The following is a 21,091-nucleotide window of genomic DNA, read 5'->3' as shown; positions in this document are numbered from 1 at the left end:
CCCATAAAAAAAAGTGTGTGTGTGGATATATATATATATATATATATATATATATATATATATATATATATATATATATATATATATATATATATATATATATATATAGATATAGATTTTATTTAGTACACCGACGTGAAAGACCTCTTGTTACACTGACAGAAATCTGTCCTGGCGTGTTAGGAGCAGTCAGGTGCCTGTGAGCATATGCAGCCCGACGTACCTCTACCATGTCCTGGAGATGACCTATACCACGTCCTACTGCACATGCTCCCAGGCAGCCCGACGCTCCTCTAGCATGTCCTGGAGATGACCTATACCACGTCCTACTACTACCTCCGGGTTACAGTAGAGTAGCGTCCTACTGCACTGCTCCCAGGCAGCCTGATGCTCCTCTACCATGTCCTGGAGATGACCTATACCACGTCCTACTCCACATGCTCCCAGGCAGCCCGACGCTCCTCTAGCATGTCCTGGAGATGACCTATACCACGTCCTACTAAGACCTCCCGGTTACAGCAGAGTAGCGTCCTACTGCACATGCTCCCGGGTAGACCGACGCTCCTCTAGCATGTCCTGGAGATGACCTATACCACGTCCTACTGCACTGCTCCCAGGCAGCCTGACGCTCCTCTAGCATGTCCTGGAGATGACCTATACCATGTCCTACTTCTACCTCCGGGTTACAGCAGAGGAGCGTCCTACTGCACATGCTCCTGGGCAGCTATCCACTCCAAACGTTCTACACAGGTTCCGGTCAGTTTATCATCACGATGGTGGCCGTATTTTACTACAGTAATTACCTCCATAGAAAAATGGAATATAAGTTACTAATTAAAGGCATTTAGAATTTATTCCCAGTAACACTTATTATTTTATATACCCCCTAGAATCCCTTTAGGTAATCACGAAAAGCTGTGAGATCTTGGCAGCCATATCTAAACTTCAGAAATACAAGCGGTTAAAACCGTATATGAGAAAAAGAGGAACCCAGTGGTTGAGAAGACCATGTATACACTTCCGTTAACGGATAAACAATGAACACGGTGGTAACCCCTTAGGAGACGTCCCACTAAGCACAGATCTAGCTTTACATTTATGTTCCTGTTTAACCCTTTAAGAACAGGCTCTTTTAGTCTATTAAAAACCGGTTATTGGACAGGGTGCCCTATAACTCCCCAGAAGCTTGTAGCCATGCATCAGTGTACATTGTGTCTGCAGACATCACTATTCTAATGTGGAGTTGGCGTTGTCGCCTTGGTCTTACCTGGCCACACACCTGTCTCTGGAAGGGTTCCAGTACTGGTACCAGTCTTTCCTGTGCTTGGCAGCTTGTTGTAATTTCCTTTTTTGCACTTGAGAAATTGCTAGAAACGAAATCCTCCAGTGATTACAGGCGGATTGTGTGCCACCCCAGACTCGGAGCCCTGTGTGTTACAGCGACTCGGTGGCATTGCCCTGGCCAAATGATATATCTTGTATAAACATTACTGCTTCCTTATCTTCCCTGGCCGCCTGCCACGTGATACCAACATCCAGCCCCACTGATGTTTCACATTCCACCCCGCCATCCTCGTCTTCCTCTACATTCTTCTAGGAGGGGTGCAGGCTGCACGCTGCTGGGTTATATTACTTGGCTTTTGTTTCACTATTTGTAAGCTGGTACCAGATCAAGGTGCAACAGACGGTCAAATCTTTCCTTAGTTTTCTGTGTGTTGTTTCCACTCCTGATTTTGCTTAACAAATACTAATGCAAAACACTACAGCAACTTTCCCAAATCGCAGCAGCAATATACTCAATCCCCCATGACAGCACCACAACAAAGGGATTAGCTCCTTCAATGACAGGAAACTTACAGACATAAAAGGGCGACACCTATCCCACGCATCAGTTGGTTTCCTGTCCTTGATAGGTGAACCTCTTTCAGACATACCTGTTGAAGAAAGGAGTCATTCTTAGGCCCTGTAGGTGCAGGCAGCGGGGGTCCCTGGCATCGCCTGGTGTGGGGTCCCTAGAAGTGCCACAGGAGGACTACATGGTAGCGTGCGGTGCAGGTGAGCGGTATCTGGGTAGGATTACCAACTCAGTCATGGTCTGCGGGCGCAGAAGAAGATGATTCAGGTAAGTATGCCCTGGAGCTCAGTGGGGGGGGGGGGGGTCAGGTCAAATCGTTGAAATATATTGAGAATATCTGTATTGTGTATATTTATATATGTGCGTTACATATTAGCTGATCACCTATAGAGGATGCTTGGTCAGTAGAGTGGTGGTACGGCTACATAGGGGCAGTTGACGAGGAGCGGAGGCACCATGCCATACCATTTCAAACTAGAGTGCCAACCTCCGCTGTCAGGAAGGGAATTATGTCCCTATTTTCCCTCATTTCTGTGCTTTTTTTTTTTTTTAAATCTTTTTTGATGTGCATGTATGTCGTCATGAATTGGGGTTTTTAACGAATGAGAGAACTTTGTTTGTTTGTTTGTTTGTGGGCCTCGTAGATTGACTGTGGGGGCTCATATTGTATATAAAAGGTGGTCAGAATACTTAATTCTGCTCAATGTTAAGTCATGCAATTAACAAACAAAAATGGTTATTAAAATTGAGCGGAATTAATTTCAGCCTATTGGTTTGGCCTCCACCAAGTAATCTCCCACCACTGCTCTATTATGTATAGTGCTGTTTTGCATAGTTCTGTACATAAGGAAAAATGTGCGCTATGCAGCTATTTTGTCAGCTGGGGGTGGGCCCGCTCCTTCTAAACTGCCCCGCGGCCCTCTATCCTTAATCCGCCCCCTGGCTTCTTTCCCCTGACATCCCCTCAGATAGGCTAGGGCCACCTGACCGTTTTTCTCTCATCCAAGAAAATTGGTCCGATTTATGGTGATCAGTAGGTCTCAGATGTGGAGGGGAAAAAAAGTTTCTCCATTTTACTCGGTCAGTCCATGAAAACTAGACCTCACTCAGATGTCGTCTGATTTTTACACAGTTATGTACTTAGCTCAGTGACCTCTTCTTCCAACGCGTTCCCCTCCCTTTGGTTATTTAGTGGTTCATCAGGGAATTTCTTCAATTAAGACAAGAAAAGGAGACAATAAGCTGTCCTGCAATGAGGATAACAGCTCACTGGCCCAGGCAGTATGGCCCCTAGATACAGTATGAGCCCACACATTGTTCCCTATTTACAGTATGAGCCCACACATGCCTCCCCTTCAGCCTCCATTCCTACAGAGTAACGTTAATCTGTGGTAACGTGCCCTGCGGCGCCCAGGGTAAAATGCCCACGTCCCTCTCACCGCACACAATCTATCCTATGCGGTTTGCTTCTTGCCATCACCACGAGCTGCCAGTAGGAGGGCAGCACAAGGAGGCAGAGCCAGCACTGGGCACTGCAGGGGTAGACAGGCGGGAATTTCAGAGGCTCTGCGCGTGACGTGAGTGAAGCTGATGTGACCATGCAGAGTGTGCTGTCTGCTATATTGTCGGGTGGATGGCGCACAAGACATAAGGGCAATCTGGAACACACCCGGAGCCTCAGGCAGTAGCCCAGATTGCCCTCATTATAATCTTCCCACAGGCTCAGCCGAGCCAATGCTATGATACAAGCAGTGCTGGTCAGATTCTAAGGTATGTGTATCAGAAAAATCTCCCTTCTCTGGCCATTTCATTCTATAGACAGCTAAGGTCGTATCAACACCCAGGTTTTTCTCATATATGAGGCGACAGCTCAAAAAATCACCTCAGAAAGGATAAGGCAGAGTGTCTCCCGCTTCTGGGGTTACATCTATTTTTATAATCAACATTGAAGGACACTGTTATACAAGTTACATACATTTGAAACCTTTCTGTTGCTACAAGAGAAACCTTTCCTCACAAGTTAATTATATTTTCAATGAGTACATTGTTTAATAAACCATCCACATGTCTTGTAAGAATATTTCCCGGCCTTGAACATCCCACACAGACATTCTGGAAAAATACATCACCACACAAGAAAATCTTACATGTCAGCAAAATAATGAATATAGACTTAATAGAAGATTCTATTATATTAAGCTATTAAAGATCAATATAAGCTTTCTATAAAAGTGTGGTTCAAATTCTCACTATATATGTATTAAAAAAAAAAAAAAAAAAAAAAAAGCCATCGGCTCACCAGTAAAAGAATCATGGCCGTCTTGTCTTGGTCAAAACTAAGTAGCAGCATTGCTTGAAGTGAGTTGGCCATGCTGCAACTGCCAGCATCGTACCCTTGGTGTGGGGGTACAGCCGTTGGATACATAGCCTCATATCTGATTGTATGGACCATATTTAAACTAAACAAAAGATGCATTGCAAAATTTGCCTCAGTATATCCTCTTTAATAAAAAAAAAAAATACGAAACAAACCTTCATTGGTTAGTTTTATTGCCTGACATCACACTGGACATTCAACCTGTAACGTATTTTCGGTTTTATAGGCGAAAACCTACGGTAATATGAATGAATAAAAACGTTGTACCTATCTTAAGATAAATCTGTCAGCAGGCTTTGCTTTGCAGTCCGAGAGCAGCATGATGTAGGGGCAGAGAGCCTAATCCCAAATATGTATCACTTACTGAGCTAGATGTTGCTCTTTCAGTAAAGTGTGTTTTCTCAGCAGGAGATTATCACTAGACTAGGTGTGTCGTGCCTTAGTCCAAGCACGCCCCCAGCACTAACTAGCAACTTTCTATTAACGCACAGTGTACACAGAAAGCTGACAGCATGTGTTGGGGGTGGGCTATACAGGGCTTAGCATTCTGAACACTGCTAGATCTGCTACAGAGAAAATAATGATTGAATCAAAACGACAGCATGCAGTCAAGTAAGTGACATATCGCGGGAATTAGGGTCTCTGCCACTATATCATGCTTCTCTCAGAATAAATAGAAAAAGGAGGCTGCTATTAGGTTTTTTAAGTGTTGCCAATAACTGATGGATATTTTTATTCAATTTTTTGCAGGAGTAGGAAAATCCTGTTTACTGCTGCAGTTTACAGATAAGAGATTTCAGCCGGTTCACGATTTGACAATAGGTGAAACGTCTCATTTCATGTCTGCCTGTTCTGTATATCGCACTGATGTGTATGTGATAATTGTGGCAGTCTTCAGTCTTGTCTGATCTGCTTCTAGAACATTCAGTATTGCTACGTACGATGACTTTAACCCCTATTCCACATGGATCCGATATCTTTGTATTGGGCACTTCCGTTCTTCCATTCTTTATGGGTATGTGCACACATTCAGGAATTTTCGCTATAAAAACGCATTAAAAAAAAGCATGCATATGCATCCTATCATTTAGAATGTATTCTGCAATTTTTGTGCACATGATGCGTTTTTTCCTAAAAAAAAAAACGCATTGCGGTAAAAAAAAGCAGCATGTTCATTAATTTTGTGGATTTTTTTGCGTTTTTTCCCCGCTATTTAATGCATTGGGCAAAAACGCGCAAAAAAAGCGATAAAAACGCATGCGGATTTCTAGCAGAATTATCCGGTTTTTGTCAGGAAATTTCTGCAAGAAATCCTGAATGTGTGCACATACCCTATGAGAATTTAAAGGGAACCTGTCACCCCCCAAAATCGATGATGAGGTAAGCTCACCGTCATCAGGGGCTTATCTACAGCATTCTGTAATGCTGTAGATAAGCCCCCGATGTTACCTGAAAGAGGAGAAAAAGAGGTTAGATTATAATCACCCAGGGGCGGTCCCGCTGCGGTCCGGTCCGATGGCTGTCTCAGGTCCGCTCTGGCGCCTCCCATCTTCATTCCATGACGTCCTCTTCTGGTCTTCACGCCGCGGCTCCGGCGCAGGCGTACTTTGTCTGCCCTGTTGAGGGCAGAGCAAAGGGCGCAGGACCTCTCTGACCTTTCCAGCGCCTGCGCACTGCAGTACAGGGCAGACAAAGTACGCCTGCGCCGGAGCCGCGGCGTGAAGACCAGAAGAGGACGTCATGGAATAAAGATGGGAGGCCCTGTACCGGACCTGAGACTCCCATCGGAGCGGGACCGCCCCTGGGTGAGTATAATCTAACCTCTTCTTCTCCTCTTTCAGGTAAGGCTACTTTCACACTGATCCGTCGGTATGGGCCTGTCGCAATGCGTCGGGCCGACGGACGCTGTGAAATAACTGCAAGACGTGGGCAGCAGATGAAGTTTTACAATGCATCCGCTGCCTATTCTGCAGTCCGGGAAGAGGGGGCGGAGTTTCAGCCGCACATGCGCGGTCGAAAATGGCGGATGCGACGCACAAAAAAAGTTACATGGAACTTTTTTTGTGCCAACGGTCCGCCAAAACACGACGCATCCATCGCACGACGGATGTGACGTCTGGCAATCCGTCGCTAATGCAAGTCTATGGAGAAAAAAACGCATCCTGCGGGCAACTCTGCAGGATGCGTTTTTTCTCCAAAACGACGCATTGCGACGTACGTCACACAACGCTAGTGTGAAAGTAGCCTTACATCGGCGGCTTATCTACAGCATTACAGAATGCTGTAGATAAGCCCCTGATGACGGTGAGCTTACTTCACCATCGATTTTGGGGGTGACAGGTTCCCTTTAAGATTTTACCTCAGGGCTGTAGAGTCAGTAAGCCAAACCTCTGACTCCTCAATTTCCCTGTCTCCCGACCCCACAGCACTGGTCACTTCAGGGCATGTACATGAAGTGCAGCACAGATTCATCTCGCCTAAACTTCCGACCCCACAGCACTGCTCACTAGTGAGTATTGTAATATTGTAAGATTGTGGTAGCATCGTACGTAGTGAAGAGGCAGTGACCCTCAAAGTTCCAACAAAAGTCTCTTTAATGTGTTTCCTCACAGCATTAAAGTCCAACTCACACAAATGCGTATAACTTCAGTGTATATTATCAGTTTTCAGTTCACACCAATACCTATCACATGGCTTTAGATTTGCGGTCGCTGAACAGGCCAGACTTCCCTTGTCCAGTTTCCCTGGGCGACCGCAAGCCATATTACAGTCTCCATACACACAGCCTCATATGTTGCAGACACTACACACACCAGCCCCCTCCGACTAGTTCCCGTGGGTGTCCTGCATCCACTGCATCAGTCTTACAGTCTCTTTACTCACACAGTCGTACACAGCCCAGGATATCCTCCGGATAGCAGCTGGGCACCATATCCACCTGTTTTCAATTGTTACACATGCTAGTCCTCTTTTGGGCACAGGACATCCACCTCCGGGAAGAGGACTGTCCACATCCGACTCCTTCGGGCACAGGACATCCACCTCCGGGCACAGGACTGTCCACATCCGAGACCAGTACCATGGATGACTTGCATCGCTTTATACGCTGCGGGTGCCAGGCTATTCAGCTGCCCTGGGTGCTGGCTCCGCTGGCCTGTGCCTCCATGCACTCAGCCAGTGCTCTGCAGGCCTCTGATCTGCACACCAACACACACCTGATTGACACTGACGTGCACCTCACACACCTGACACCCCCAAACCTCTTACTGCAGGGCTTTTAACACACACAACCTTGTGGCCTTCAGCCACATGGAAAACCCGGATCGTAAATCCGTGACTCTCATGCACACCTATGGACTTCATCCGTCTGCATGCACAACCTGGGGCGAACACACAGTGACCCCTACCTGTGACATGAGTCACTGCCTCACATTGCAATCACAGCTACACCTGCGACTGCCATGCACACCTATGGCCGTCATACGCCTCCATGCACATTCTGGGCAGCACAAACAGCGCCTCCTAGCTGTAACGGGTCACTGCCTCACAGTATGTACATAAAGTGCAGCACCGATTTAGACCTTTAGTGGAGATGAATCCTTACATGAGGGATTCAGGAGGGGGCACTGACTGCAGGGGAGGAGGGAGCGGCCATTTCAGCTGGCCACGACAAATCAGCGACGCGGGATTTCCATGAGAGACAGACAGAAAGACGGAAGTGACCCTTAGACAATTATATAGTAGATTAGATTTTCCAGCCCCCGTGACCCTTTTTCAATCTTGAACCCACCCTTTGCTAACATACTGTTTCTTTTCTTAGGAGTGGAGTTTGGTGCCCGTATGATTAATATTGATGGAAAGCCCATCAAGCTGCAGATATGGGACACGGTGAGATGGGATTTAAATATATAATTTATAGTCGAGCATGCCATGTGGACTATGAGCCAAACATAGATCTGCCATGAAGTTGGTGGTATTCCACCCATGTCGTGGATCGAGAATGGCAGAACTGTATTTCCTGTGCATCCAGTTGTCACTGTGGAAATCGCTTGTCTCCATCTCCTGTGCAGTTGTTGCACTCATTTTACAGTTTGTCTGTTTTTTGTATTTTTTTTGCTTGATCTCAGGCAGGGCAGGAGAGTTTCCGCTCTATAACCCGGTCTTATTACCGAGGCGCTGCGGGGGCACTGCTCGTGTATGATATCACTAGGTGGGTGCAACCATTTACTTGTCCTACTTTCAATAAGCTGATGCTATAATTGTATTTCTTGCTTATTAATGCCTCCTAATATGTAAAATCACTTGCTGCCACTACTGATGCTCCTTTCCTTTATATGGGCTAGGTCCCTCAATCCATAGATGGTAAGTAAAGCAGCGGTTGTCCTACGCCCTATTCTAGTCACTTGGAGGCCTTTACACCAAAATTCTCTTCGGTGGTAGTCCCAGCGGTCGGACCCCCACTAATCATACATTTATTACCTATCCCGTGTATACGTTCCTTTTCTGGCCATATGGATACATATCTTTAGCTTCTCTAACATTATTCAATGTGTAATTGTCACCAATTTTCTTTCATATTCAGACGGGAAACATTTATCCACCTCACTTCATGGTTGGAAGATGCTCGGCAGCACTCCAGCAGCAACATGGTCATCATACTGATCGGAAACAAAAGGTGCAGTCCTTGTTTTACTTTCATCCTTTGTGCTTTGGGAGAATAAGACGGAAATTCTGTTCATGGAAATTGTTGGGTAGAATAGAATGTGCGATTATGGAGCCGAGAAGAACCATTTTCTGCGTGGGCATTTCAACCTTAGAGATTTTGGTGTCCACCTTATGGGACCCTCGGCTTTCCCAAGATCAGGTACGCATGCACGGATTTCACTCCATTCTTTGTCTATGGGACTGCTGGACTGCTGTACACTCAGAAGTCCGATAGACAATGAATGCAGAGGAGGAAGAGCCTCGCTCCAAAGCCCTGATTTTTGGATCGCTAGGGTTCCATTGATTTGTTGGCCTTGTTCAGGAGAACCGAGAGGCCGAATATTGCAGCGTGAGATAAATTTTTTGATTCAACCCAGTGACAAAATAATAATATTCCATAAAGATGGAACTTGGTACATTTCATATCTTAATTACAAATCTCTTATGTAAATGCAGCAGATTTTGGTGAAATGATTTACAGATACAGTAATGTAACCTGAAGCCGTTCGCTCCTTAACACCTTTCTGACATAACAATCTGTCCCTGTGCCCTGGGCCTATTTGACCAGGTACGGATTATTACGTCACAGGGATCGCCTGTGCACACGGTGGTGCGCAGGTGATCACCGCCGGGTGTCGGCTGATTCTGAAAGCTTACACCCGGCAGTAAGTGCCAGGAATGGTCCTGCACCTCTCCTGGCACTTTAACCCCCGAAATACTACGAACAGCATTCCGGGAGCTGGCAGAGGGATGACAGCCCCTATGCCCTTGGATCGGAGACCCCATGGCGTGACAGGGTCCTGATCGTTGCCATGGTGACCCGATGTTGTCATGACGACATCTGGGTCACCAGATCTAGGAAAGTTGCTTGAACATGCGCAGTGCATGATCAGCAAGTCTGTCAGTGCAGAACTGACAGTTTATAGAGCATGGGGATGCTGCTGCACCGTACTATACAAGCGAACAGCCTGCAAAAATTGTTAGTCACATAGTTGGGCAAAGTAAAAAAAAAAAAAAAAAATAGAGAAAAAATTGGAGAGTTTTTTTTGAAAAAAATCAAGATATTTTAATTATAAATAAATATTTATAGGAAAAAAATTACATATTTGGTATCGCCACATCAACAACAACCCAACCTATAAAACTCCCCTTTAGTGAACACCATTAAAAAAAAAATAACAAAGCATTGTTTTTTTTGCCTTGTTTTTTTTATCATACCGCCGAACAAAAAGTATAATAAAACGAGATAAAAAAGACAGTTGTAAATAAACATGGTACCACTGAAAACGTCATCTTCTTCCGCAAAAAACAAGCCACCATACAACTCCATCAGCGGAAAAATAAAAGTTATAGCGCTCAGGATAAAGCGATGCAAAAATAATTTTTTCTATAAAATAGTGTGTAAAAGCGCCAAAACATAAAAGATATACAGTGGGTACAGAAAGTATTCAGACCCCTTTACATTTTTCACGGTTTCATTGCAGCCCTTTGGTAAATTCAGAAAAGTTCTTCTTTTTTTTTTTTTTTTTTTTTTTCTCATTAATGTACACTCTGCACCCCATCTTAACTGAAAAAAGATAGAAATGTAGTAATTTTTGCAAATTTAATAAAAAGAAAATCTGAAATATCACATGGTCATAAGTATTCAGACACTCATATACTGTCCATTTCCTTGTGATCCTCCTTGAGATGGTTCTACTCCTTCATTGGAGTCCAGCTGTGTTTAATTAAACTGATAGGACTTGATTTGGAAAGGTGCACACCTGTCTATATAAGACCTCACAGCTCACAGTGCATGTCAGACCAAATGAGAATCATGAGATCATAGGAACTGGCCAAGGAGCTCAAAGACAAAATTGTGGCAAGGCACAGATCTGGCCAAGGTTACAACAGAATTTCTGCAGTACTCAAGGTTCCTAAGAGCACAGTGGCCTCCATAATCCTTAAATGGAATAAGTTTGGGACCACCAGAAGTCTTCTTATACCTGGCCATCCAGCCAAACTGAGAATTCGTGTGAGAGAGGAACAGAAGAACCCCAAGATCACTGTGGCTGAGCTCCAGAGATGCAGTAGGGAGATGGGAGAAACTTCCACAAAGTCAACTATCACTGCAGCCCTCCACCAGTCAGGCCTTTATCGCAGGGTGGCCCGACAGAAGCCTCTCTTCAGTGCAAGAGCCCGCTTAGTTTGCTCAAAAACACATGAAGGACTCCCAGACTATGAGAAATAAGATTCTCTGGTCTGATGAGACGAAGATAGACCTTTTTGGTGATAATTCTAAGCGGTATGTTTGGAGAAAACCAGGCACTGCTCATCACCTGCCCAATACAATCCTGAGAGTGAAATGTGGTGGCAGCATCATGCTATGGGGGTGTTTTTCAGAGTGCTCTGGACCTCCGACTTGGCTGAAGGTTCACCTTCCAACAAGACAATGACCCTAAGCACACAGCTAAAATAACAAAGGAGTGGCTTCAGAACAACACTGTGACCATTCCAGAGCCCTGACCTAAACCCAATTGAGCATCTCTGGAGAGACCTGAAAATGGCTGTCCACCAAGGTTCAGCATCCAACCTGACCGAACTGGAGAGGATCTGCAAGGAAGAATGGCTCCCCAAATCCAGGTGTGAAAAACTTGTTGCATCATTGCCAAGAAGACTCATGGCTGTACTAGCTCAAAAGGGTGCTTCTACTCAATAGTGAGCAAGGGGTTTGAATATTTGACTGTCATATTTCTGTTTTTCTTCTTTAACCCCTTCATGACCCAGCCTATTTTGGCCTTAATGACCTTGCCGTTTTTTGCAATTCTGACCAGTGTCCCTTTATGAGGTAATAACTCAGGAACGCTTCAACGGATCCTAGCGATTCTGAGATTGTTTTTTCGTGACATATTGGGCTTCATGTTAGTGGTAAATATAGGTCGATAATTTCTGAGTTTATTTGTGAAAAAAACGGAAATTTGGCAAAAATTTAGAAAATTTTGCAATTTTCACATTTTGAATTTTTATTCTGTTAAACCAGAGAGTTATGTGACACAAAATAGTTAATAAATAACATTTCCCACATGTCTACTTTACATCAGCTCAATTTTGGAAACAATTATTTTTTTTGCTAGGAAGTTATAAGGGTTAAAATTTGACCAGTGATTTCTAATTTTTACAACAAAATTTACAAAACCATTTTTTTTAGGGACCACCTCACATTTGAAGTCAGTTTGAGGGTTCTATATGGCTGAAAATACCCAAAAGTGACACCATTCTAAAAACTGCACCCCTCAAGGTGCTCAAAACCACATTCAAGAAGTTTATTAACCCTTCGGGTGTTTCACAGCAGCAGAAGCAACATGGAAGGAAAAAATGAACATTTAACTTTTTAGTCACAAAAATGATCTTTTAGCGAAATTTTTTTTATTTTCCCAAGGGTAAAAGGAGAAACTGGACCACGAACGTTGTTGTCCAATTTGTCCTGAGTACGCTGATACCTCATATGTGGGGGTAAACCACTGTTTGGGCGCACGGCAGGGCTCGGAAGGGAAGGAGCGCCATTTGACTTTTTCAATGAATAATTGGCTCCAATCGTTAGCGGACACCATGTCGCGTTTGGAGAGCCCCTGTGTGCCTAAACATTGGAGCTCCCCTACAAGTTACCCCATTTTGGAAACTAGACCCCCAAAGAAACTTATCTAGATGCATAGTGAGCACTTATAACCCCCAGGTGCTTCACAGAAGTTTATAACGCAGAGCCGTGAAAATAAAAAATAATTTTTCTTTCCTCAAAAATGATTTTTAGCCCAGAATTTTTTATTTTCCCAAGGTTAATAGGAGAAATTGGACCCCAAATGTTGTTGTCCAGTTTGTACTGAGTACGATGATACCCCATATGTGGGGGTAAACCACTGTTTGGGCGCACGGCAGGGCTCGGAAGGGAAGGCACGCCATTTGGCTTTTTGAATGGAAAATTAGCTCCAATCATTAGCGGACACCATGTCGCGTTTGGAGAGCCCCTGTGTGCCTAAACATTGGAGCTCCCGCACAAGTGACCCCATTTTGGAAACTAGACCTCCCAAGGAACTAATCTAGATGTGTGGTGAGCACTTTGAACCCCCAAGTGCTTCACAGAAGTTTATAACGCAGAGCTGTGAAAATAAAAAATAATTTTTCTTTTCTCAAAAATGATTTTTTTAGCCCACAATTTTTTATTTTCCCAAAGGTAACAGGAGAAATTGGACCCCAAAAGTTGTTGTCCAGTTTCTCCTGAGTACGCTGATACCCCATATGTGGGGGTAAACCACTGTTTGGGCACATGCCGGGGCTCGGAAGGGAAGTAGTGACGTTTTGGAATGCAGACTTTGATGGAATGGTCTGCGGGCATCATGTTACGTTTGCAGAGCCCCTGATATGCCTAAACAGTAGAAACCCCCCACAAGTGACCCCATTTTGGAAACTAGACCCCCAAGGAACTTATCTAGATGTGTGGTGAGCACGTTCAACCCCCAAGTGCTTCACAGAAGTTTACAACGCAGAGCCGTGAAAATAAAAAATCATTTTTCTTTCCTCGAAAAAGATGTTTTAGCAAGCAATTCTTTATTTTCACAAGGGTAACAGGAGAAATTGGGCCCCAATGTTTGTTGCCCAGTTTGTTGTGAGTACAGTGATACCCCATATGTGGGGGTAAACCACTGTTTGGGCGCACGTCAGGGCTCGGAAGGGAAGTAGTGACATTTGAAATGCAGACTTTGATGGAATGGTCTGCGGGCGTCACGTTGCATTTGCAGAGCTGCTGATGTGCCTAAACAGTAGAAACACCCCACAAGTGACCCCATTTTGGAAACTAGACCCCCCAAGGAACTTATCTAGATGTGTGGTGAGCACTTTCAACCCCCAAGTGCTTCACAGAAGTTTATAACGCAGAGCCATGAAAATAAAAAATAATTGTTCTTTCCTCAAAAATTATGTCTTAGCAAGTAATTTTTTATTTTTGCAAGGGTAACTGGAGAAATTGGACCCCAACAGTTGTTGCCCAGTTTGTCCTGAGTACGCTGGTACCCCAAATGTGGGGGTAAACCACTGTTTGGGCGCATGTCGGGGCTTGGAATGGAGGGAGCACCATTTGACTTTTTGAATGCAAGATTGGCTGGAATCAATAGTGGCGCCATGTTGCGTTTGCAGAGCCCCTGATGTGCCTAAACAGTGGATACCCCTCAATTCTAACTTCAACACTAACCCCAACACACCCCTAATACTAATCCCAACTGTAGCCATAACCCTAATCCCAACCCTAACCCCAACACACCCCTAACCACAACCCTAACCCCAACACACCCGTAACCCTAATTCCAACCCTAATCCTAACCCTAATCCCAACCCTAACCCTAATCCCAACCCTAACCACAACTGTAACCCCAACACACCCCTAACCCTATCCGTAACCCTAACCACAAGCCTATTCTTAACCCTATTTCCAACCCTAGCCCTAATTCCAACCCTAACCCTAAGGGTATGTGCCCACGTTGCGGATTCGTGTAAGATTTTTCCGCACGATTTTTGAAAAATCTGCAGGTAAAAGGCACTGCGTTTTACCTGCGGATTTACAGCAGATTTCCAGTGTTTTTTTGTGCGGATTTCACCTGCGGATTCCTATTGAGCAACAGGTGTAAAACGCTGCGGAATCCGCACAAAGAATTGACATGCTGCGGAAAATACAACGCAGCGTTTCTGCACGGAATTTTCCGCACCATGGGCACAGCGGATTTGGTTTTCCATAGGTGTACATGGTACTGTAAACCTGATGGAAAACTGCTACGAATTCACAGCGGCCAATCCGCGGCCAATCCGCTGCGGATCCACGGCCAATCCGCTGCGGATCCGCAGCCAAATCCGCACATGCCCTAACCCTAACCCTACCTCTAACCCTAACCCTAACCATACCCGTAACCCTAACCCTAGTTCTAACCCTAACCCTAGTGGAAAAAGAAAAAAAAAAAAATGTATATTTTCTTTATTTTATTATTGTCCCTACCTATGGGGGTGATAAAGGGGGGGGTTTATTTATTATTTTTTTTTATTTTGATCGCTGTGATAGAACCTATCGCAGCGATCAAAATGTACTTTTAACAAATCTGCCGACTGGCAGATTCGGCGGGCGCACTGAGCATGCGCCCGCCATTTTGGAAGATGGCGGCGCCCAGCGAGGAGGCGGACGGACACCGGGAGCCTCGGTGAGTATAAGGGGGGGGAGATCGGGGCACGGGGGGGGGCGTCGGAGCACAGGGGGGGTGGCATAGCAGCACGGGGGGAGCGGGCAGGAGCACGGGGCAGCGGAGCACAGGACCGAGGGGACCGGACCCCATAACGGAGCACTGGGGGGGCGATCGGTGGGGTGGGGTGGGGGGGGGGTCACATTAGTGTTTCCAGCCATGGCCGATGATATTGCAGCATCGGCCATGGCTGGATTGTAATATTTCACCAGTTTTTCAGGTGAAATATTACAAATCGCTCTGATTGGCAGTTTCACTTTCAACAGCCAATCAGAGCGATCGTAGCCACGGGGGGTGAAGCCACCCCCCCTGGGCTGAAGCACCACTCCCCCTCTCCCTGCAGATCGGGTAAAATAGGAGTTAACCCCTTCACCCGGCCTGCAGGGACGCGATCATTCCATGACGCCACATAGGCGTCATGGGTCGGATTGGCACGGGTTTTCATGACGCCTACGTGGCGTCATGGGTCGGGAAGGGGTTAATAAATTTGCAAAAATTACTACATTTCTGTTTTTGTTCAGTGAAGATGGGGTGCAGAATGTACATTAATGAGAGGAAAAAAAATGAACTTTTTTGAATTTACCAAATGGCTGTAATGAAACAGAGTGAAAAATTTAAAGAGGAAATGAATACTTTCCGTAGAAAGCGATCAAAAAATGTCGTGCCTTAAAATGGTACCTATAAAAACATCAACTCGTCCTGCTAAAAGCAAGCCATCACATGACTGTGGGCCAAAATATGGAAAAACTATACCGCTCAAAACATGGTGATGCAATAAAAAGCATCTTTTAGTGTGTGATAGCAGCCAAACATAAAAACCCGGTATAAATTTGATATCACTGTAATCGCACTGAATATATATATAATTATATACATTACATACACACACACCTTTTCAATTGTGCCTCCAAAGATCGCAGTAAAGCTCTGCACATATTTATCCTGTGCTTACACTGGGGGTTTCTGTGTAAATCTCTGAAATGTGTGATTCACACGAAACCCCCAGCGGAAGATTCCCTATAATGAGGCAGATGGGGGCACTGTGGATGCCATAGGACCTGTGATCCGGCAGTGTCCATCCTTTTTAGGTTTGCATAAAAGTGCCGTCGGCCACAGTTTTGTGCGACTCTGAAAAGGAGGGCACTGCTGAACACAGACAAAACAGAGTCCAAAGTAACTCTGCTGCCTCATTATAGTAAATGGATCCCTCGGGGGATTCATCTGAATCGCGTCACTCAAAGATTTAGATGGAAACCCTAAAGTGAGTGCTCAGTGTAGAGCACCAGATAAATGTGATCCCAAATGTTATATAAAATGTTCCCAATAAAAGCTTCAACTTCAGCTCAATCAAGAAAAAAAGCAAGTCGCCACTCAGGTCTGTCATCCGTTAACGGAAATATAGGGGGCCTCCACATTACTGGTAGCACAAAGGCTCTGGAAAAGCAAAATGGCTCCTCGTGAAAAAGCAATCGTAGGGTCTGTTGAAGCGTTCCAGAGTTATTACCTCATAAAGTGACAGTGGTCAGAATTGTAAAAGTTGGCCCGGTCATTAATGTGCAAACCATCTTTGGGGTTAAAGGAAATCTGTCACAAGTTTTCTGCTATGTAACCTGAAATGACCATAATGTAGGAGAAGAGACCCTGATTCCAGGGATGTATCACTTACTGGGCTCTATTTTTGCTTTTATACAATGTTTTATCAGTAGGAGATTATCATTACAGGACAACTGGCCTTGTGCCTCCTAGTCCAACCACACCCCCAGCACTGGTTATCCACTCTCACTGTAGAATGTCTACAGAAAGCTGTGGTATTGGTGGGTTATACGCAGCTCAACAACCGAGCTCTGCAAGATCTACGACAGAGAAAGCTATGATTCTATCATAACTGCTGCTCCTAGTGTACTAGTAAGTGATACATTGCTGGAATCAGGTTCCATGTACCTAAAGCAGGGATGTCAAACTTAAATACCTAGAGCGCCAAAATTAAAAGTTTGGACAAAGTCGCGGGCCGACCTTGATATTGAAATATAAAAAAAGTAAATTACCATGAGGAAGTTTTTTCCTTGTCATAAAATACAACAATGAACATTTTCATATGGAAATAAATGCAAAAGGGGTTGTCCTACGAACAAATGAAACTGTTTTAATAGATCTTAAGATATTATTCTAACTTTTTTATTCTAGGTTAGAGCAGTAAAAAGCATATAACCCAATGGCCTAATTTCAACATGTAAGAAAAAGGATAAAAAAAAACATGAAAAAGTATGGGGGCAAGATTGTGGGCATCAAACACAGTATGATTCCTCCACACGCACGTTATAGTGACCCTACTATACCACCCCAGCAAAGTATGGTAACCCATCACGGTGTGATTCTCCAGGAAGTATTATGGGCGCCAACATAGTCCTCTGTACAGTATAATGGCCCCACATAGTCCTCCGTACAGTATAATGCACTTCATAGTGTTGCCTACATTATACCTGGGCCCCACAATATAACGGGGACCCAGTTGGTGCTCCCTACAGTATAACGAGGCGTCTGCCGCCGTGAGACTTCACACCCAGAGTGATTGCAGCAGGAACATCCGCTGACGCTCCCTCCTCCATCATTGCTTTGAGCTGTATATGTGAAGGTACAATGGTGGGGGGCAGAATTTGACAGATCTATGTCCTTCAAAGCCTAAACCGCCGTCTGAAGTCATTTTGTGCATTAATACGTCAGATATTTCTTTAGAAAATGTACAGTTCTGTAACCCTTTAATAACTGAGCAGTTTACTACATAATGTGGTTGTATAAGACAAGATTGCAGTAGTCCTCTGTACGGAGCATACCTCATATTCATCCTTATTTCTCCTTAGTGACCTGGAAAGCCGCAGAGATGTTTCAAGGGAGGAAGGAGAAGCTTTTGCCCGTGAACACGGCCTGATATTTATGGAAACCTCTGCTAAAACTGCAGCCAATGTAGAAGAGGTACCAGTTACAATAACTAGCTAGCTGAGATTCAATTCCTAGTTCTAGTCTAATTTTTTTTTTTTGCATGGATTTTCCCCAAGGCCTTTATTGGTACCGCCAAAGAAATCTACAAGAAAATTCAGCTTGGGCTCTTTGATGTAAACAATGAGGTAAATAGCAAAAAACTAACAATCGAATTGTGCTTGTCGGCTTGTTGTTTTGTAACGTTCTACTCCTTTTATCCTTTTTCTCTAAAGGCTAATGGGATCAAGGTTGGCCCTCAGCAATCCTTAACTGAGTCACTAGGGGGAGCGCGACCAAACCAGGCAGAAGGGAGAGGTCCCTCCGGATGCTGCTAAAGACAAAGGGTCAAATCTGAAGAAGTGGTCCAATTTCTGACTCGGTCCAATTTCTGACTCGCCCTATCTGTGCTCCTCTTTCCTATTTTAGTGTTTTTGTCTCTCTTCCTATTTAAAAACAAAAAAATAGCCTCTCAGCCTATTTTATTGCACATGAGAGAGGGGTATTATTCTCAGTCCTATTGTCATTTCATTCTCCTGCTCCGTGTAGCAACTGCAAATATTCTTTTCTATAAAACTTAGTGGTATTAATACTATAATAAAATTCACCTAAATGAAGGAAAAGACAACAAAGCTAGGCACATTCCACTGGGAGAGGAAATGCCGAGCCAATCTCTACCGGTTTGGTGTAGGGTATACACACACATGGTGGGCTTCATATAGGAAGCAGGAGCTCCGTTCCTGCTAATCTAGTGAAAGTCAAGCCTTGCCATTAACGACAGCAGCACTCTCATGGGTGAGCCTCGACCTGTGAACAGGGTACTTGACCTATGTCTGTTTTGACACTTGATGGCCTTCCATAGCAAGAATGTGCAGCTGTCTTATGACACCTGTAGTAGATATTCTGTAGGTACAACTCTTGTTGCCTGATGATTATCTAAAACGTGCATTACAATGGAACCAATGTGGAATAACCGTTCTTAAAAGGGAAGATGAGGTGCAATTTGTGTGCGCTGACATAGTTTAACGGGTTGTTCAACTCGTGAGATTTTGACAACCTGCAATGGTCCAAAAAAAAAGAGGAGTAATATTCTCCTAACCAAGCCGCTGCTTCTTCGGTGCCATGGCTTCCCTGGTTCCCCCACCAGTCTCTGGTTACCAGGCTTCATGCCAAAACCTGACTGCTGCATCCAGTGACAAGGATGCTTCTACCCCCTTCACTTCGTGGTTGGAAGATGCTTGACAGCACTCCAGCAGCATGGTCATTACAATGATCGGATACACTAGATGCAAGCCATATTCAGCTGTTTTACCCGTTTGTGTCCATTTTGAGAAGATCCCATGATAATACTTGTAATGGGAATATTGGGCAGAATGTAATATTCTAACATTTTGTTGAGGAGAACACCATCTCATACGTGGGCACTGCTGTGCTGAAGCTGGGTGATGGAGACCAGGGAAACATTGGCACACAATAAGCTGGGGATTGGCTAGGTAAATATTGCTTTGTTTCCTTTTTTATACCATTGTGAACGGTAAAGGGGTTGGATAATCCCCTTAAAAACTATCCACTTTTTATGGCATCATCTGAAGGTGGCCATAGATGTAAACTTGAACATACCATAATTATTTTTTTTTAATGTCCGTGTTACTATAACAATTGTGGGATTCCCAATTTCTTGGCAATTCATGATTAACACTTGGAATAAAAGTATTAAGTTATGGAGAAAATCTATAATTGGGCAGAAAAGCACTTGTAGGATTCCCATCGCTCTGTATATCCTTCAGCTTATGCCCCTTTGACACCCAACGTCTTGGTGGCCAATTATCACTGAACACTGACATTGGAAGCAAGTTGTCACATTTGGGGCCAGCATTACTTGAACTCTGTTTGTAGGGTAGGTCCACACGTAACGTGGAAGATGTTTCATCCATGTGCTTTGGGTTCCCACACACACGCCGCAAGTCAATTTCTGATTTGGCTTTTCACCTCGGACATCATTCTTTTTAGGCAAGGGCTACATGGTGATACATGTCACACTGCGACCTCTCCTGTAATGATTTCTTACGGTGTATTGCCGTACCCCTGGATATTTCCAGTATAGCTGCAGATCTCAAATGGTCATGTGACTGCTAGTTGCAGACCAGTTTCACATAAGTTTTTGCTTGCGCGACTTGTGAGAATTACTGTTGTGACACTTCTCCACGTAGACCCAACCTTATTCGAGCAGAGATGAAAAACCATTAGGAGTCTGCTGCAAAACCTGTGTTCGTATTTTGCCTCAGATTTGCTGCAGAAAAATCCATGTATGGACCTCGGACTAAAGGGGTTTTTACATCCTTTTCACATAGATGGGATTAGTCACAAATGTATTATTGAGGAGTCTGTGTCCTCACGGTTTCCAAAAATGGGCTACATCCTGTTATTCCCACCTCTCTCATTAGCCTTATCATGCCTTTTCTCTGGAGACCCAAGAATGACCTATAAACTAAACCACAGATCTTTTTGTTTTGGTGACCCAATCCTCCTACATCACATAAAGACATATTCTATCAATTAAATGTTGGAAAAACTCCTTGGAGGAAACCGGTAGCAATTTCCTAGATAAACATTGCATGATAACTCAGATTGCCTTTACCTGTCTGTCTTATTTATTGATTACTTGTATCTATGTATATACAATCTGGAACTTGTTTTTTTTGCAAAAAGAAAAATTTGATTCGTATTATATTTTTCTGTCTCTGTAGGTTATTTTTTTTTTTTTTAAATGTACGGAATTTTAATTTGTGTTTTTGCACTTTAATGCCTGTAAGTAGGTAGGTACCAGAGGTTGCCATAAAGTATACAGTGCTTTATGTATTTGTTTTCTGGTTGCCAATGAATGTGTTAATAAACTTTTTCCCATGTTAAAACTTTTGTAAATTTGTT

General features: G+C 44.2%; 2 protein-coding genes across 4 annotated transcripts in view; one reads left to right on the top strand and one right to left on the bottom strand.

Moving 5' to 3' along the window:
• Positions 1-1,969, bottom strand: part of TOX4 (TOX high mobility group box family member 4) — a 24,785-nt gene extending 22,816 nt beyond the window's left edge. The window contains exons 1-2 of one of the 2 annotated variants that reach the window (XM_077298412.1): positions 1,935-1,969; positions 1,268-1,367 (exon numbers count right to left, since the gene is read on the bottom strand). In XM_077298412.1, coding sequence (XP_077154527.1) covers positions 1,268-1,367; positions 1,935-1,954 — 120 coding nt within the window. In that variant the 5' untranslated portion in view covers positions 1,955-1,969. Of the gene's footprint in view, positions 1-1,267; positions 1,467-1,934 lie in introns of those variants that run through there. The other variant, XM_077298436.1, reaches the window with a different exon arrangement.
• Positions 1-21,091, top strand: part of RAB2B (RAB2B, member RAS oncogene family) — a 24,178-nt gene extending 3,087 nt beyond the window's left edge. For both annotated transcript variants that reach the window (XM_077298449.1, XM_077298458.1), the window contains exons 2-8: positions 4,983-5,054; positions 8,053-8,120; positions 8,360-8,442; positions 8,815-8,907; positions 18,049-18,160; positions 18,244-18,312; positions 18,400-21,091. In XM_077298449.1, coding sequence (XP_077154564.1) covers positions 4,983-5,054; positions 8,053-8,120; positions 8,360-8,442; positions 8,815-8,907; positions 18,049-18,160; positions 18,244-18,312; positions 18,400-18,501 — 599 coding nt within the window. In that variant the 3' untranslated portion in view covers positions 18,502-21,091. The remainder of the gene's footprint in view (positions 1-4,982; positions 5,055-8,052; positions 8,121-8,359; positions 8,443-8,814; positions 8,908-18,048; positions 18,161-18,243; positions 18,313-18,399) is intronic.

The sequence above is a fragment of the Ranitomeya variabilis genome, chromosome 1 (genome assembly GCF_051348905.1).
Source record: "Ranitomeya variabilis isolate aRanVar5 chromosome 1, aRanVar5.hap1, whole genome shotgun sequence".
Taxonomy (NCBI): Eukaryota; Metazoa; Chordata; class Amphibia; order Anura; family Dendrobatidae; genus Ranitomeya; species Ranitomeya variabilis.
Note: the sequence above shows the minus strand (reverse complement) of the source record. Positions and strands in the feature narration are given on the sequence as shown.